Here is a 15,915-nt window from a genome sequence, read left to right as displayed (position 1 = left end):
AAGGACAGAGAGCAGGTAGCTGTTCTGGCTGAGGGTAATTCTAAGCCCACTGCAGGAGTGGATGTATTCTCACTTGCCAGCACCTGACCAGGTAAAAGAGTTTCTACAGAGGAATTTTATTTTTTTCTTTTCTCAGTACGCAACTCCAAGTTTTGAGGCAGAGCTTCTTGTTTTAGTTGCAACATTTAAGAAGACATCACCTGCAATGTATATGATCAACCTGATTGACTTATACACCTCATTTGACCTTCCTGTGATGTGGAAGGCCATATTTGGTGAGGATTCTGTGATGGCACAGTTGTGATTGTTGTTTCAAGAAACAAATACCTACATTTCATCAAATTTGGACACTCACTGTTTATAAAAGGACTTTTTTTGTTCACATTCAGTATATTAGATGGACTGATGCTTTCATATATATGGTTTCGATTTATATCTTTTGGCGTTTTGAGTAGCTGCTTTTCATTTCACTTTTTGTTATGTTTTGTTTTTATTGATACAAATTTTACATTAAAAAGCTGCAGTATTATCACAATTTTCATAGTAGAAAGTTGGCAGCCAGCAAGAGAAATTACACCATAGTGGAGAGAGAATGCCTTACCATTAAATTGTTTCTGGACTCATTATGCTATGTTTTCTTTGGCAGGATGCTCTGAGAGAGTTTTGGTGGGAAATAGCCTCTAACTCTGATTACAAGGACTTTGGTACAAAAAGGGTAAACCCACCTGCAAGGGAGGCTTGAAAGGGAGCAGGAAGGATTTAGTACCTGGCTATGAAGTGCACCTGTCTATGAGGTGGAATAGTCCGCAGCTGAAAATGTAGGCTGTCTGGTGACTGAGAATCTTTTTGCTGAGTTCTTGGTAATTTTTCTGTACCCAGAAACACAGAAACTCGAAATCCAATTTTGGGACCGGTATACTGTTGGTGAGCCATTTTGTGGTCCTAATTATTCCAGGATTATGGGTTGTTTTCCCTTTACTTTTGCTGGAAAAAATATATTTTTTGTTTGCATGTTTTAAGAAATCAATAAAGACCATATACTCGGCTGGCTGGTGATCTCAGAATCTATATGTTACAAGAGCAAAAGGATTAAAAAAACAATAATTAAAAAAATTATAAACTAAAAAAAAATGAAATTGACCCAACAAAAATATTGAAAAGAAAAAACAAAAGAAAAAAAAAGACTTAGCTCTATTTAGACAATACTTGCTGTGGAGAGCATTAAATATTAATACTTACAGTGGGCACTAAATCAGTCAGCCTTGACTGGAGAGAGAAAGCCACCGTGGTCCCACCTGCTCCATTAGCTGGTCTAGTTACTAATAACAGAGTTGCTTCAGCAGAGTGCAAGAAACGACTTTGATAGTCTACAGTTATATCCACTTGGCTTCTGTAAAAAGCATACAATAATTGGTTAATAATTTCATCATATACCTAAACAAGTACACACATATTTATTTTTGAGTTGTTTAAAGAGAATGACATATTGCATATTAATATTTTATGTTCTTTTTGTGCCAAAAAGTCGAGCAACCACAGAAGCAATTAAAAGATTACTACTTTTCATGAATAACTATTTTTCTGAAAGAAGCCAGTTGATAACAGAACTCAGTAGCATAAGCTTAATGAGTCAGAAGGATGATTTGTCATATAACCTAGCCCCACGTTAAATTGGAGAAATACTGGCTTCAAGGCAGGTTATTTCAGCTGAGCTCTGCAGATCCTTTGTGCCACCTCACTTAATACTTTATCCCATGGCATTTAAATGCAATGGACATGTTTGCAATTTAACAGATCTCTGTCTTTTTAATTTGGAGTAAAAACTCCTTGTCATTACCATGTCTGTGTCTCAATAACATGTACATCAACTGACTTTTCACAAGGTAAGCTAGCCATAAAATATTAAATACAGCAAACAAATGTGTGTGAAATCAGTTTCAGTTATGTTTTAGAGTGTCTTAAGAGTAGAAATATACTGTGCTGTAATATTCACATACAGACTCAAGCCTGTCAAAATGATGGAACAACCTTGACCAACAGTTTGACAAAACACCAACGTTTTATCCAATATTGGTGTTTCCATAATACTTTTTTTTTTTTTGAAGTATGCTACCAGCCCTAGGTTGGCAAAGAGCCACCATCAAAATATGTTGGTTGTTGTGCTGGCAAAATTTCTAGGAAGCCAAAAAAGTCTTCTTTGACCTACTGTAACCTAAGAAGAATGCTTGAATCAGCTTCCTGTTCATATAGTGTATGTTAATAAAGTGATTCTTACTGTGGGATCCCAGTGTTCTCTCCATACAGATGTAGTGCTCACCCCTGAAGTGCTGCTGAGAATATGCCCATGTCCCCCTAGCTAGTACAAAGGCCACCAGTCACAAGCATAGTCTAATGCACAATGACAAAAATGACTCCATCTAGGGGATGTCTATTTACTATTTAATGCTGAAGAACTTGAACAGGAGAGGGGTTTAGGATCACAGGATACTCCAAAACAATAATATCAATCAATGGGAGGACAATCTTCTTATAAGAAAATCCTTACAGGAGCAGTCACACACTACAGTCCCAAATCAGGTCTTACTCGCAATGTCTCTGGAGCTGTCTGCCACCCAGCATCCAAAGGTAGATCCTAATTGAGGGAGGTAAAAGGCCCTTCTCCATTCCAGGACTTTAGGACAGTGCCCTCCAGCATAATCCATAGATCCATTCAGACCCCAGAATAACTGGAACTCTCACTGGAGAGGAAAGATCACTCTGGAATAGCCTCCCAAACATTTATTACCTCCCCAGCTACCTTTTGGGTGCCTTTATCCAGGGACTGGCTAGAGCATAATAAATATTTATGTTGGTCATTTGACTCTCTCTATCATATATTCTGGAAGCTTCTTCAAGAAACATGTGAGAGAACACCCAGCTAGAAAACCCTGACCAGACAAAAATACTAGATCACTGCTCCACTGACTGCAGTAAAGCAAAAAACGAAATTTAGCCTAACAGCCTAACTAGAGGAGGACACTTCACAGACACTCCTCCCTCTCAGATCTACAGTTTGGTTGGCAAACTGTATAGCTAAATAGTGAGAGATAGAGAGAGAGAGAGAGAAACAATATCAGCCAGAAAGAGTACTACTAAAAAAGGTGTTGGTTAATGTGAAGAAACTTGAAAACCCCTCAAATGGCAGAGTATAGTCTAAAAGTTGTGCCCACTGGAACAGAACAGGAATAAGAAGTGGTGGGTGGAAGTTTTTGTCATTGTTTTTTTTTATTTGGTATAGTTTTAAATAGAGGTGCACAGTTTTATAGTATAAAGAAACAACAACAATCACCCTCCCTCCTCCCTCCCCCTCATACACCCATTTTAAGTTAAGCCAGCCATACAAAGATCCAAATTAGTAGGTTCAGCATGGACCGGTCAAATTTTCATACATGTATGAGCAGGTTGATTGTACAGAAGTTATTTCTACAGATTACCTTCTGTACAACCAGCCTGTTGCAAAATTTCTGCACGGTCAATGCTGCCAGCTATAACCAGCAGCACCGATCAGTGTATTCTGAAGGTGTTGAAATCTCCCCGCTGTCAGAACACAATAGTTCAGTGAAAGTGATTCCCCCATCCATCTTGAGCTTGTGGATGGGGAAATCAGGACTTTTTCTTTCAACTGTCAGCACAATGAAACTGTAGGTTAGTGCCATTTATTGCACTGAACACTAAATGGCAACAACCATATTGTGGAAGTCCAGTAAAAGTAGGAATAATTTTGATAGAAGTTATATTGTATATTTCCAATGGTTATTGGGATTGATGAAATTCAGCTTTGTGGTCATTTCCTGGGTAATATTTTTATATTATTTTTTTTTTCTTTTTACTGGACTTCCACAATATGGTTGTGGCCATTTATTATTCAATATCATTCAGTCCAAAAAAATCACTGTCTGATGTTTGATCTATAGCTAACATCATAGAATGGTAAAAGGAAGTATTGTTTCCTAGATATGTGGTCAATGATTGGGCTTCCACAACATGGCTGCCATCACATGTCAGTCTATATATTTGCATTAGTTTTTTATTTACCTTTTTATTTTTGATATGTAATTCTACTTCTATGTGGACTGATGGTTTTGTGTAAATTTTTACTTTGGGCCTTTTAAAGATGGCCATTGCAATTTGTTTTTCATGCTCATTTGCCATAATTTGTCCTCGGTTCTAGGAAAGATGACATCCAGAGGACTTCTGGTGTCATTACTTATGTGTATGATGGCTTTCAGTTTCATCACTTCTGGATGGAGGTGATGTGGCAAGATGACAGCCTCATCACTTCCTGTTTGTTTTTTTAAACAATCTTAGCTAAATGTGATCTACCATTAACTAAAAGGTATAAAAATGTGTAAGATATGCCAGTGGCCTCCTTTTTTCTATCCCTAAATATGTCCATTGTACAGATGAAATGTGCATGGAGCGAGGCCAGTTAATTATGATATTACACACCTGCTGATGTTCTCTGATATGCTGTCTTTTTGCCTTTAAGATGCTTTTATATTTGTGAGTATATTTGCTTTTAATAAAAAATGTGGTTTTAAACAATACTACTCTATGGTTCTTTGCTCTTTCCTCCATGTATCCCTATTCTGAGAAGTGGTCTTCGGATAACCAGTGGAGGACCCTGAAGACTTTGTGGTTTTTGGTACTGCATTTGGTGGCCCTTGATTGGATGGTTTCCCCATTGTTGATCTCTTGTAATTTAGGGAACTGGCACATTTGATTTCAATGTGGTTTGGAACTATTGTGGATTTTTACTTATTTTTAAGATTTCACAAGTGAATATATGTGTTTTTTTTTTAACTTACTTTTTTATTATGAACAAGTTTCAATTATATGTTCTGTGATGGACAACACTATGTGCTGAGTAAACTGTTGGCGCTATTAATATCCTGAATAATAATAATAATTACAGATAAAAATGTTGCCTAGGAGGTCCATATTTTCCCTGTAAGTTTAGAAAGGGTTTAAGTGTGTGGGATAGCTGGGGGTTTATTCTTAGAAACCTTCACATTCTTAACTTTGTTAAATAATATTGCTTAGTTGCCATCCAATACTGTATAACATTTACTTTACACAGCATTTGAAATTCAAATGACTTACAATTTATAGGAAAAGCTACATTACGGCCTTACAAAGGCCCATAAAAAAGGATCACTTACAAATAACATTTCATTAATATTTAGAGACTGCTAACATTGCTATGTGAGGTGATGGCATAGTTATGCAATGGTGTCCAGACAAACGTACCGCCACCAATGGAAAAAATGCACATTCACCAAATCAAGCGGCTGCCATTACAGTAGCAAACAGGCCTCAAAACACATATGGAAGTACCTCTGAAAATCGCACAGCGGATGGTATCACCAATCATTCAAATTGTGATCTCACTGAGAAAAAAAGCTCCTTGCTGCAGGGTTCTGCTAGATCTGTGACTCCATTTCACATGTTGTGTTTGGCTTCTCTGTTCACCTTTTGTATATTAGGCTCTACATGTTACATTACTTTCAAGCAAACCAGAAATCCTTTAACCACTTCCCGCCCGCCCTATAGGTGATTGACGGCAGGAAGGTGGTTGCATTATCCTGACCGGACGTCATATGACGGCGGCAGGATAATGCGATCTGCGCGCCCCCCGGGATAATGCACTCTGACACACCGCATCTCCGATCTACTGATGTAGGCTCTTTACCATGTGACCAGCTGTGTCCAATCACAGCTGGTCACATAGTACACAGGAAGAGCCGTTGATCAGTTTTCCTTAGTTCATGCCTGACAGGCACGAGTAGAGGAGAGCCGATCTGCGGCTCTCCTGACAGGGGGGGGGGGGGTCTGCACTGGTAATTAGAGCATTGATTACCAGTGCAGACCCTTGGGGGGGTGCCACTAGAACCACCAGGGATGCCCACCCATGACCCCAGGGATGCCCACCATGGCCACCAGGGATGGCAATCAGGGCTCAGGGAGCCCGCTAGTGCCTCCCAATCAGTGCTGCCCACCTGTGCTCTCCCCATCAGTGCTGCACACCAGTGCCCATCATTGCCATCTATCAGTGCCGCCCACCAGTGCCCATTATTGCCCACCAGTGCTGCCTATCAGTGCCCATCAGTGCAGATCAGTGCCGCCTATCAGTGCCCATCAGTGTCACCTACCAGTGCCCATCAGTGCCGCCTATCAGTGCCACCTATCAGTGCCCATCAATGCTGCCTATCAGTGCCCAGCAGGGCCGCCTATCAGTGCCCATTTAATGCTGCATATCAGTGCTACCTATGAGTGCCACATATCAGTACCCATCAGTGCTGACTATCAGTGCTGCATATTAGTGCCACCCCATCAGTGCCTCCTCATCAGTGCCTGTCAGTGCGGCCTCATCAGTGCTCATCAGTGCAGGAAAAAACATATCTATTTACAAAATTGTAGAACATAAAAAAACCTTTTTTTTTCTTTTTAAACTTTTCTGCATTTTTTTATTTGTTTAGCAAAAAAGAAAAAAACTTGCGGTGATCGAATACCACCAAAAGAAAGCTCTATTTGTGGGGGGAAAATTACATAAATTTGGTTTAGGTACAGTGTTGCATGACCGCACAATTGTCATTCAAATTCCAACAGCGCTAAAAGCTGAAAATTGGCCTGGGCAGGAAGGGGGTTAAAGTGCCTGGTATTGAAGTGGTTAAAGAAGAACACCCATGCCTGTTTTATTGCTTTAGTCAATTCTTGTCAGTGGCTATTGACAATTTAATTGATAAACCAAGGACAATTTGTTGATTGATTTGTTGATTTGTTGAGAGCAGGTTCACCTGGAGCACATGTGACAGATGTTAAAGGGTCTGGAGAAGCTGTGGAGAAAGTTTTGCTGCCTGTAACGTCATTCAGCAAGACCGGTTTGGTGGTGGGTCAGTGATGATCTGGGGAGGCATATCCATGGAGGGAGACAAAGACCTCTACAGGCTAGACAATGGCACCCTGACTGCCATTAGGTATCTGGATAAAATCCTTGGACCCACTGTCAGAACCTACGCCGGGGCAGTGGGCCCTGAGTTTCTCCAGGTGCACGACAATGCCTGGCCTTATGTGGTGAGAGTATGCAGCCAGTTCCTGGAGGATGAAGGAATTGATACCATTCATACCCCCAATCTCACAGGACCTAAATCCAATAGAACACCAAAAGGCTGCGGTCATGCAGCATGAAAGAAGTTCCACCACATATGAAAACAGCACTGGAACAGGCTCCAATGTACATTAGGGATCCAGCCATAAAATTGTTTGTGCAAGACAACAAAATCACTCAATGTAAAATATGGTCATGTGTAGAGAAAAAAGAGCTGATGGTGCATTAACTTTAAAAAAAAGTGGGTTTATTCATAGACTATTGCACTTACATCAAGCACAAAACTATGGGACATACAAGACACTGGTGTGCACGGCCACCTGCAGTGCGGACTGTGCAACAGTGACAAGCGTGGCTACTCCGTCCGATGCGTTTCCCCCTCTTACAGGCGTATTTATTAACAACCACGAGGGTGGAATATTGAGCACCTGGAGGAACACCCAATTAAGCATGGTTAACATTGCGTCACTGGCTGTGGATTTTCTCTCATTTTATGGGACTGGACTTAATCTCACTGTTTTTGTTCTTTGTTTCACAGAGGCTACTTTGTCTCCTATTATTTCGATTTATATGTAGTGACATACTTTGTGATATTTGATATACACATTGGATTTGTTTCAATGATTTTATGTTTGTTTTTTCACAAATGGTAATTCACATTGTATTTATATACACTTTTTATGTGATACAATTTACATTTTTTTCAAGAACATAGTTTCTTATGACATGCAACTGTTTATATGATCTTAAGATGGCGCATTTTATTTATTTTTTCATGCATACACGCATGTCGGGACCATACAAACTCCTGAGTACTATTTTGAGTTTGTGCATTGAAATTTCAGCAAAATTAACTAGCCTGCTGCATAATTTTTTCACTTTTATTTTCAGGGTGTCTTTGAATTCAGCCCTCTGTAGGTTGATCATTTTAATTTCCATCAAACAATGTAGCATTCTTTTGTTTCTAACACATTACCCAGTCCATATCAGTATAAATATCCAGCATGATATTTTTGCCCATTGAGATCTGATGTGTTTTCAAAGTGTTTCTTTAATTTTTTTTTTTTTTTTTTTGAGCGGGTGTATATGCTCCAGTTGAATATGTTTTTGGTGGCATTTAATTATAATATTTATGTATGATGCTGTCATTAATCTAACATAGCTACCCAAAGGGATTCGGCACAGCTGTTACCCAAGATACATGTACACTAAAAACATATGGAAAACACTGTTAGCTACTACAAAATTAATTTAAAGTCAAATATCACATTTGTTTACCATTGACACACCAGTGGATATATGAGCATACAGACATCCCATGCATTCATTTTTTCATTTTCAGAAGGGACACAGTCAATTTTCTCCTATACTCTAAATCCTCCATGGCTTGCAGAGAAATTGGAATAAGGTAAGCTATAGAGCTTGAAAAGTCATTACTGTTTCAGCAGTAGTATTGCACTGATGAGCTCAGTCCCATGAGAGATAAACATTAAAAAAAGGTGTAAGGAAGTCTTAAAAGCATTCAAGTTTGTGACCTCTACTCCAAGAAACTTTACCAAGAATGTCATGAATGATCACTAAAATCGTAAATTGATTTTTATCATTCCTTTTTGGCACTATTGTGAACTTAAGATTCTTTTGAATAAAAAAAAAAAAAAAAAAAAAAACAGTTTATATGTTGACTCTTAACTTGTAAAGCAGTAAAAAAAAATTGGATTTTTGTCTTACCGTAAAATCATTTCCTCTGATGTTCATTGACAGACACAGCTCCAGAGTCATCTTGACCATTGGGTTATGCTGCCCCCTACAGGAGCAGTGGCATCACTAGGGGGGGGCAGAGGGGGCCATGTCCCCCCAAAATTTCACTGTGCCTCCCATGTGCCCCCCCCAATTAAAATGCTGTTTATAAATCGCACCACCATGGCAAAAGGCTCCCTCGCTGTGCCTATCCATTAAATAGTATTCAATCAGGGTAGCGGCTAGTTTCTACCCAGTAGAAGGACCCTGGTGATGTCAGCAAACCATGTGACTTTTTGGTCACATGGTACAGAGAAGTGCAGAGAGTGGATAGGAACTGGTCACAACCTATTTGGCTGCTCTGCAAGACAGGTGTGTGCGTGTTTTTTTTCTACTTGAAATCTGAAATCTCTGCCAAGGAGTAGGGATGTCTCTGGTTGTATATGGGGGGATGTCTCTGGCTGTATATGGGGGATGTCTCTGGCTGTATATGAGGAGATGTCTCTGGCTGTCTATGGGGGATGTCTCTGGCTGTATATGGGGGAATGCCTCTGGCTGTATATGGGGGGATGTCTCTATCTGTATTTGGGGATGTCCCTGGCTGTATATGGGGTGTCTCCAAGCTGTATATGGGGGGATGTCTCTGGCTGTATATGGGGGATGTCTCTAGCTGTATATGGGGGATGTCTTTAGCTGTATATGAGGGATGTCTCTAGCTGTATACGGGGGATTCCTCTAGTTTTATATGGGGGATGTCTTCAGTTGTATTTGGGGGGTGTCTCTAGCTGTATATGGTGGGATGCCTCTAGCTGTATATGGGAGGGATGTCCCTAGCTGTATTTGGGGAGTGTCTCTAGCTGTATATGGGGGGATATCTCTAGCTGATATGGGGAATGTCTCTAGCTGTATATGGGGGATGTCTCTAGCTGTATATGAGGGATGTCACAATGTGAACTGACACTCTGACAGAAATTTAACAGCTAAATATGGCAAACATGTATAATAAGAGTCAGTAAGTTTGCTATGTCCAGCTGTAAAATTCTGTCAGGAATATTTCATGTTTATGCTTTCGAATCAATGCCCATTGATTCTTGACGATGGGCATCAAATGCATAAACATGAAATATTCCTGACAATGGGCATCAAACACAAGTACATGAAATATTCCTAACAATGGACATCAAAAGCATATAAATGAAATATTCCTAACAATGGGCATCAAACGCATAAACATGAAATATTTGTGACGATGGGCATCAAACGCATAAACATGAAATATTTGTGAGGATGGGCATTAAACACATAGACATGAAATATTCCTTACAATGGGCATCAAACGCATCAACATGAAATATTCCTGACATATTTTTAGGAATATTTCCTGTTTATGTGTTTAATGCCCATTGTCAGGAATATTTCATGTTTATGCGTTTGATCCCCCACTGTTAGGAATATTTCATGTTTACGGGTTTAATGCCCATTGTCAGGAATATTTCATGTTTATGCTTTTGATGCCCATTGTGAGGAATATTTCATGTTCATGCGTTTGATGCCCATTGTTAGGAATATTTCATGTTTATGGAATGGGTATCAAACACATAAACATGAAATATTCCTGACAATGGGCATCAAAGGCATAAACATGAAATCTTCCTAACAATGGGCATCTAATGCATAATCATGAAGTATTCCTGACAAATTGTTCAGAATATTTCATCTTAATGTGTTTGATGCCCATTGTTGTACAAGGCTATGATGGAGTCTCTGTAATGAGTAAAAGGCTTAATTGCATTTTATTGTTGGCCTCCCTACTTTTGTCCCTGTGCCCCCATGTCCCCCCCCCTAATTTATGAAAGCTGGAGACGCCACTGTACAGGAGTAAGACATTAGGCAGGAAAAAGCTTTATCACACTTATGGGGCAGTCCCAGGGGGTACACTCCCACTTCCTGCTTTAGGTATTCAGTTCAGTTGCAAGCAGTGTCACAAGAAAATAAACCCAACTCAATAGAGGGGTGGGTGCTGTGTCCGTCAATGAACATCAGAGAAAAGGATCTTACGGTAAGACAAAAATCTATTTTCTCTTTCGTTCATTGATGGATACAGCTCCAGAATCTTCTTGACCATTGGGACATCCCAAAGCAGTGTCAAACATGAGGGGTGGAAACAGACACAGCAGAAAAAAATTCCCAAAAGGCTAAACTTAGCCAACCAGGTAACATGGAGCTCAACCAGGAACAACTGGAGCTCACCTGAAAAAACATACACCCTCAAAGAGGACTAATCCTCTCAAACAGCGGCCTGCAAAACGTTGCGGCCAAAAGCAGTATCCGCAGATGCTAGCACATCTATTGTATAACATTTTGTGAAAGTGTGCACAGATGATTAGGTGGCTGCCTTGCCACCCTGCACCACTGACGCCTGATGGCGGAAGGCCCAAAAAGCACTAAGAGCCTACGTAGAAAGCACCTTAAGAGGGAACGGAGGAACCTGACCGTTGATGGAATAGGCCTGCACTACCGTCTTGTCCATCTGGAAATGGTCACGGCAGACGTGACCAACCCTTTGCGAGGTCCATCCGTAAAGGACAAATAGTAAGGCTGATTTCCTAAACGACTCGGTTGCAGCAAGGTACACCCTCATCACCCGAACCACATCCAGAGAGTTCAAGGCAATCTTCTTAGGATGTTCAGGCTTAGAAGACAGGGAAGGCTACACAATGTTTTTATTCAGATGGAAACCAGAAACAACCTTAGGAAGGAACGACTGACAAGGGTGAAGCAACACTTTATCTCTGTGAACCACTAGGTAAGGTGAACGCCGCCAGATCCAACACCCTGCATGCAGAAGTAATAGCCACCAAGAAGACTACCTTCTGGGACAATGTAGGCAGAGGAAGCTCGCAAATATTTCAGAAAGGCGGGTAGTGGAGAACCGAAAGCACCAAATGAAGATCCCACGGAGGCAACAGAGACTGTACTGGGAAGCCAAGTGGCGAACCCCATGAATAAAGGTGTGAACCAAAGAATGTATGGCAAAAGAAGGCCGCCAAGGCCAAAAAACCTGGCTCTTGATGGTACCCAAGGCCAAGCACTGCTCAACACCTCGTTGGAGAAATGGCAAAATGCGAGCCACAGAAATGGAACAGGGATGAACCCCAAGAGACTCACACCATGCAATGTACGCCTTCCAGCGCGATGGTAAAATCATCCTAGAGGTAGACTTTTTCGATTCTTACAATATAGGAATCACCGATTCAGACAATTCCCTATCCTGCAACACATGGCCTTCAACAGCCAAGCTGATAAAGCCAGGGACTGTGAAGCAGGATAGCAAATTGGCCCCTGGGCCAATAAATCTTCTCTGAGAGGAAGTCTCCAAGGGGCATCGGCAACCAGCCATACCAGATCGGCGTGCCAAGACCCACGAGGCCAGTCTGAAGCCACTAGGATGACTGGATCCCTTCTGCCTCAATCCATCACAGGAGACTCAGCAGCAGTTTCAGTGGGGGAAAGGCATATATCAGAAGATACTGGCCCCAAGTAGACACCAGTGCGTCTGTGACGTCAGCCAGAGGATCCTGAGATCTCTGTACTTTCCTGTTGAGACAAAAGACCAACAGGCCCATCTTGGGAGTTCCCCACCGGAGACACAGCTGAACCTTAGAATGAAGGCTACCTCCCGAGCCGCCAGGACACTTTTTGTGCCCTGTTGGTGATTGACATACATCATGGCCATGGCATTGTCTGATAGATCCTTACCTAACACTCCTGAAGGCGATTTGTCCAACGAACCAGACAAATCTTATCACCCAAAGTTCCAGTACAGTGAGTGGTCTTGACTCCCCCAAAGTTCAGACCCCTTGAGCACATCCGTGCCCAAAACGCCCCCCACCCAGACAGGCTGGCAACCGTGGCGACCACCGTCCACTACAGGGAAAGGAAGGATTATCTAGAGACTGTGGATCCTTGTCCCACTTGGCAAGAATCTCCCTTTGCAGAGGCTTGAGTGGAACTGTGCAAACTGAACCAACTCTAAGGTAGACACCATCAGGCACAGCGCCCGCACACAAGTCCAGAAAGAAGACCGACTGCTGAACAACAGGTGCCGAGTCGCATCCTTCAGCTTTGGAGTTTTTGTTCTCCTAGAAAAAAACACCCTGGCTGAAGCCGATCCAGATAGAAAGTTTGTGTAGGCAGACCAAGTAGGGTCGCTACATACTAAGCTCACCCTGAAACATAACAATCAGGATTGCTGCATAGACACAAAACAGGCAGGTGAGGGTCGCCGACTGCGATCCCGCAAGGGGATGCCGACCTAGGGCCCACGAATAGACCACTTACTGGAACCCGGAAAAAAAAAAAAAAGGGGGTCGCCCTCCAAACCCCATTATAGAGCCCTGCATTAAAATAAATGGTCCCCTTGAAGAGGACCACCCGCCGTGATGCGGGCGTGCAGGCAGAGTACCCAGGGGGTTCGTAGCGCTAAAGAGGGGTTCCCCTACCAAAATGGTGGCATGCTGTCATCAAACAAAAGTGACCACCCCCACAGCGCCCCCCCCCCCTCCCCTGCAGGGAAAGCGCAAAGCTGGCCGCATGGCCTAGTAGGCCGCAGGCGCTGGCCTAAATTTAGGATTAGGCCTAGCTGCACAGATCCCATCCAAGGGGAGGCTCACAGGAGGCTGTCCCCCCCCCCCAGAAACGCCCACTCGGCCGCAAGGCCCATTTCTAAGGGTGCCCCGCTGCCTGGACGCGATGCCCTCCAGAGCTGACCACCCAGGATCAACAAACAACAGGGTAGAGGGTGGATGCCCAAACAGAGGGTGGTGACTCCAGCCACCCTCACTGGGCCCCCCGAAACAGTGTCCGGCCGGTAGGCCACAAAGCCCCGGCCTAAATTTTTGGTCTGGTCTAGCCGCGGTTGCGGTGTGGACCCGCAGATGTGAATCCATCCGCTCCCCCAGCCCAACACAACAGTCAGGAGCCCTTAGGACCCCCCTCCCAAGGTAACTAATCCCTCCCCCCACCAGGGTGACGAAGGACCCTGTTGTAACCCCCGGTGTGCGCTCAGAGAAAATCGGTCAGCAGCAGCCTCAAAGGAAGCCCTCCTTCAGAGCACATAGCAAAAGCAGCTCACAACCTCCAGGGAGGGGGGGTGAGGGGGTACAGAAGACCCACAGTGACCCTAGAGGGGCTGGAAAGAAGGAGGGGAACCTGGGGGTCCTACTATCTCACGGAGGGGCCCATGTCCACCCCAAAACTCTCAAGGGGGAGAGGGGGGACAACTACTTACCATACTGTGGAACCGGGTGGGCACCACGCCGGACAGATCACCTCTCCAGAGGAATGGGGGTGCTGTCCGCCAGGAGGAATGCTGCGACTCAGGCTGTAACCAGGTTGTATGCATCCTAGCAAGACGTTTAACTTGCAGGCCAGCCCCAGTCCAGTGGGGCTATGCCGCGGCTGACCTAACTCAGAGCTGAGGCCTCCACGTGCTCACAGACCAGACTGGGGCAACCATAAGGATCAAGAATATCTAGTCTGTCGCCCAGTCCAGCAGTTGATTGTAGTTCTCACAGGAACAGAAAATAATAAAAGAGGAAAAAAATCCATTTGAAAAGGAAAAAATGCTAGGACCAGAGATCCCAGCAAGGAACTAGGTCCTTACTCCTGACTAGGCAAAAAAAAATAAAAAATTGAAAGCCTATAGCAGGAAGTGGGAGTATACCCCCTGGGACTGCCCGATAGCCGTGGTAAAGCTTTTTCCTGCTAGTCCTGCTACTGTAGGGGGCAGCATAACCCAATAGTGAAGAAGATTCTGGAGCTGTATCCGTCAATGAAGAGAAATATACATTTTTTCAAGATTTAAAAGGAAATGGCAAGATAACCTTATAAGTAAATACTCACCACTTATGTTTACTCTAAATATTATAGAATATATGGGTTTTACATTATGTATAATGGTATGTTTACAGAATCAGATAGTAAAAACAGATCAACTACAATAGGCACACTCTGTGATGACTATCTCTTGCATACAAATTCATTTTAAAAAAATTTTTAAATGTTTTTAAATTACAGAAATATGCAAATGTAGCTATGCTACACATCTATATTAAAAAAGAATAGCGCGCAAATGCAAAAGAAATTACTAACAAATCTGAAGAGAGTCCATAAATCGCAAATGCAAAAGAAATTACTACCAGCTACTTTTGCATTTGCGCGCTATTCTTTTTTAATATACATGTCTTTTGGTTCATAGCTGCAGCAGCTTTGGAAATACATGGGTATGCTCCCCCAAATTTTTTGCCTATGCTACACATCTATTTACTGATTACTATTAGTCCAGCAAGAGTTATACATGAACAGCACAGTAAGTTTTGAACATACAGCATAACAAACTGCAAGAACTGGTCAAACTCTTGCTGGCAATTATGTCTCAGGCTGATACAAGCCACACCACAGGTAATATATCCAATTCAAACGATCTCCTTAAACAGTTGTGTCAGGAAGAATGCATAGTTTTAGTTTTTACCAATACTAGATTTGCCATGCTGCTTCAGGTATGTTTGAAGCAAAATCACTGCAGAACCTGAGATCTGAGTGGAAAACCCAGTAAGCACCTCACTTAGTACAGGGGTACTGAATTAAAATCCACAAAGGTCCAATCAGGAGGTCTAAGTTTCATGTTTGTGCTATGACTCTACTGTATATGTTCTTCACATCACAACCTTCCATACACATCAAAGTCCCCCACCTTTAGGACCCAAACATACTGGTCCTTATTGTTAAATGCAGGGTTTTACTGTTTTGCCACCTGTACGTGTGAGGTCCAGGAACTGGTATGGCGGTGTGCATTTAAGTGTCACACTGTGTCCTTTTTTTTTTTTTTTCAATTTTATTAAAGTTTCAAAATGATATTTCATTCATTTTTTGCACCACAGCTCAGTTAATGTGTATAACAAAAGACTGTACACAGAGCCTTCAGGTGGGCTCCAGACCGTTAAAAAAAAAAAAAAAAAAAATTGCACACA

At 42.3% G+C, this 15,915-nt stretch overlaps 1 protein-coding gene across 1 annotated transcript in view; it reads right to left on the bottom strand.

Moving 5' to 3' along the window:
- The window catches only part of CFAP47 (cilia and flagella associated protein 47), a 702,231-nt gene that overhangs the window by 415,930 nt on the left and 270,386 nt on the right, over nucleotides 1–15,915 (bottom strand). Inside the window, exon 38 of the mRNA XM_082245539.1 lies at nucleotides 1,240–1,390. Coding sequence (XP_082101665.1) covers nucleotides 1,240–1,390 — 151 coding nt within the window. The remainder of the gene's footprint in view (nucleotides 1–1,239; nucleotides 1,391–15,915) is intronic.

This window comes from Pelophylax lessonae (genome assembly GCF_965119305.1).
Source record: "Pelophylax lessonae genome assembly, chromosome: 2".
NCBI classification, from domain to species: Eukaryota; Metazoa; Chordata; class Amphibia; order Anura; family Ranidae; genus Pelophylax; species Pelophylax lessonae.
The sequence above is the reverse complement of the archived record's forward strand: the minus strand, read 5'-3'. Positions and strand labels throughout refer to the sequence as shown.